The sequence below is a fragment of the Moesziomyces antarcticus genome, assembly GCF_000747765.1.
Source record: "Moesziomyces antarcticus DNA, scaffold: scaffold_v10142, strain JCM 10317, whole genome shotgun sequence".
In the NCBI taxonomy this organism is placed as follows: Eukaryota; Fungi; Basidiomycota; class Ustilaginomycetes; order Ustilaginales; family Ustilaginaceae; genus Moesziomyces; species Moesziomyces antarcticus.
In genome coordinates, this window is record NW_014638868.1 from 1 (window position 1) to 3,079 (window position 3,079).

Consider the following 3,079-nt stretch of genomic DNA (forward strand, 5'->3'; position numbering starts at 1 on the left):
CTTTTTTGTGAAGTTTCGCTAGTGTTAGGCCTTGTACAGCCGACGGCCGAATGAGACGCGGCGGACCCGAATGACGGCCGAAGCGCACCCTGAAGTCGAAGCAGCTTTGCTGTGCCACGATCCTTCGCTCCACCACCGGATCCACTCACTCTCGATATACACGATATACACTGGACAGGACGGAAGAGCATCGCCATGTCGGAAGGTAAGCCGTGCTCTCCCCAACCCCGAGTTGTTTGAATTCGCTGACGCCCATCTCTGCCTCCCACAGTCAACATGGACCGCAGCGACGGCGCTCCGCAGTACAACGACAGCTACGAGCGCGACGATCGCAATGATCGCGACGACCGCGATGGACGTGATGAGCGTGACGAACGCGACGGGCGCGATGCGATGATGCAGGACCGCGCGCGTTCGCGATCGCCAGGCGCACCAGACGCGCGTTCGTCCGGCCGCAACGGCGGCTCGTACCGCGAGCGCGCGGACCGCTCCGAGCGTCCACGCCACTACGGGGACCGCGCGGGCGCATCGCAACACGCTGCACACGAAGCTTCCAGAAAGAGTCAGAAGGACTGCCGTGTCTATGTGGGGAACCTCAGCTATGGCGTCAAGTGGAACACGCTCAAGGATTTCATGAGGGAGGGTGCGTAGTTTTTTTTGACATTCAGGGCCTTGGGAGCAGCCTCTAGTCTCGCCAGACAGAGCTCGTCGAAGAGATGTGCCGCGGCCATGGCGGAGTTGGATAGGATTGCTGATGGGAAGGTTCTTGCGCTTTTGTATACCCCGGGCCCGACTCTCGACCTGCTTCTTCTCGCCTGCATCGTCGATGGACAACCACAGCGGGCGACGTGGTGTTTTCCGAGGTCCTCACGCTTCCCAACGGAAGCTCCAAGGGTTGCGGGTATGTCCAGCGACTCAGACACAACGGAACGATGGAGCTGCAAAGCTGACATTGCTTTTTCGGCTTGTTCGGTCGCACAGCATCGTCGAGTACAGCTCGCCAGACGAGGCGCAAAAGGCGATCAGCTCGCTCACCAACAAGACGCTCGAGGGCCGCCAGGTGTTTGTGCGCGAGGTAAGTGCGGCGGTCATGGCGCTGAAGTGGGATAGCATCGACTGATCAGTATCTCTGCCCTCCGCCTGCATTGTCGCGATCGCAGGACCGCGAGGACCAAGTGCGCTACGGCACCAACCCGAGCACGCCTCGAGGCGCCGCACCACGCGGCGGCTTTGGAGGTGCTGGAGGACGAGGCGGCTACGGGCCTCCCGGTCGAGGCGGTCCGTATGGCGCGCCTCCTCCTCCTCCCGCCTATGGCGGCGGATTCGGCGCGGGTGCACCCACCCAGCTGTTCATTGGCAACGTAAGTGTTTGCGTTGGTGCGTTGTGCTGATCGGAGCTTACCAAACTGACAACGTGGGTTGTTGCGTCTCAGCTGCCGTACGAGACGAGCTGGCAGGACCTCAAGGATCTCTTCCGCTCGGCGGGCAATGTGACGCGCGCCGACATCAACATGGGTCCCGACGGACGCTCCAAGGGCACGGGCATTGTGGCGTTTGCCAACTCCAACGACGCATCCAACGCGATCGCCATGTACCACAACTACGACTTCAAGGGCCGACAGCTCGAGGTGCGGCTCGACCGGTTTGCCGCCGGCCCGCCCATGGATCCGTACGGCCGTGGCGGGTACGGTGCTCCGCCGCCTCCACCGCGTGGTGGATTTGCGGGCGCGTATGGCGGACGTGGTGGATACGGCGGTCGTGGCTACGGAGGAGGATACGGTGATCCCTATGGCGGAGGCTATGGAGGCGACCCGTACGGAGGTGGATACGGTGGTGGTGGTGGATATGGCGGTGGCTATGGCGGTGGATATGGTGGAGGCGACCGGTACGTTCCGGCAGCGCACGCGCCTCGATCTGCGCCTGCGCCGCGCTCGTCTGGGCCGACGCCGACGGCGCCTTCGCAGCAGATCTTTGTCAAGAATCTGCCGTGGTCGACGTCGAACGAGGATCTGGTGGAGCTGTTCCAGACGACGGGCAAGGTGGACGAGGCGGAGATCATGTTTGAAGGCGGCCGGAGCAAAGGGTGCGGCGTGGTGCAGTTTGCGAGCGTCCAGGATGCCGAGACGGCCATCGCCAAGTTCAACAACTACGTCTACGGCGGTCGACCGCTCGAGATCTACTTTAACCGACGCTGGAACAACCTGGGTGCGGCGGCGAGCCACGGAGGCAATGGCGATGCCGATGCGTCGGCGCACGATGTACAGTCGGCTGGCGACGTGCCTGATGCGCCCATGCCGCTGCAGTAACTCAGTGGCATCGCGGTACTGTATGGCGCTGCTGCCGAATCTATCCATGTAACTCTAGTCTTGCTACAACTTTCGGTCCTCTTGACACTTGGCTCTTGGCTGTCGGTGGTGATCGAGATTGAGGACCGGATCGGTGAACGTCGAATCGGGGCGGGAAGGAGTTGAAAATCCAAAAAAAAGTTCCGATTCGACTTTTTCCGATTCGGAAGGGCACGGCGAGATTTGAAACGAAGCCGGGGAGCGGAAGGCTGATGCGCTGGGCGATGCAGCATGACGTGGCTTGCATTCGACCCACCGCACGTTGCACCACACACACTGCCAACGCCGCCAATCCATCGTTCGAAATCCATCCCTGGTTGCGAATCCCGAGCGGCAATTGGAGGTGCTTATGAACCGCCGTGCGCCACTTTGCGCTGGCTGGACTGCGATGTTGGTGAAGAGACGTGCTGGCACAAAAGAGAAGATGGGCGGAACCTGCGACATGCGCAAAGGTTGGACCGACGTGCTGGACAAGGGCAAGTGCTGTGCAGGCCGGTCCAACTTATCGATCRACCGACCGACCGGCAGCACCGCTCGGATGGCGGATGTGCAACGTGTGCTTTCGGTCAGATGAAGGTGCGGACGGGCGCACAAAGCATCGGGAATCGCAAATCGATGGGCGGATGCGCTGGCCGACAGACACTGGCCCACTGCCTGCGAGGCGCGCGTTTGGTGGTGCGAGGTGCGCACATCCTGCATTCGACGTGCAACCCAGGAAAAAGGGAAAAAAAAAA

The 3,079-nt window shown here is 61.4% G+C and overlaps 1 protein-coding gene across 1 annotated transcript; it reads left to right on the plus strand.

The window, feature by feature from the left end:
• Nucleotides 1-195: 195 nt before the first annotated feature.
• Nucleotides 196-2,306, plus strand: PAN0_142c6804 (RNA-binding domain-containing protein; the record flags this gene model as incomplete). The annotated part of the gene is made up of 6 exons (XM_014797775.1): nucleotides 196-205; nucleotides 272-643; nucleotides 841-901; nucleotides 982-1,075; nucleotides 1,161-1,361; nucleotides 1,434-2,306. 6 exons carry the CDS (start codon nucleotides 196-198, stop codon nucleotides 2,304-2,306), a joined length of 1,611 nt encoding a protein of 536 aa, XP_014653261.1.
• Nucleotides 2,307-3,079: the final 773 nt, after the last annotated feature.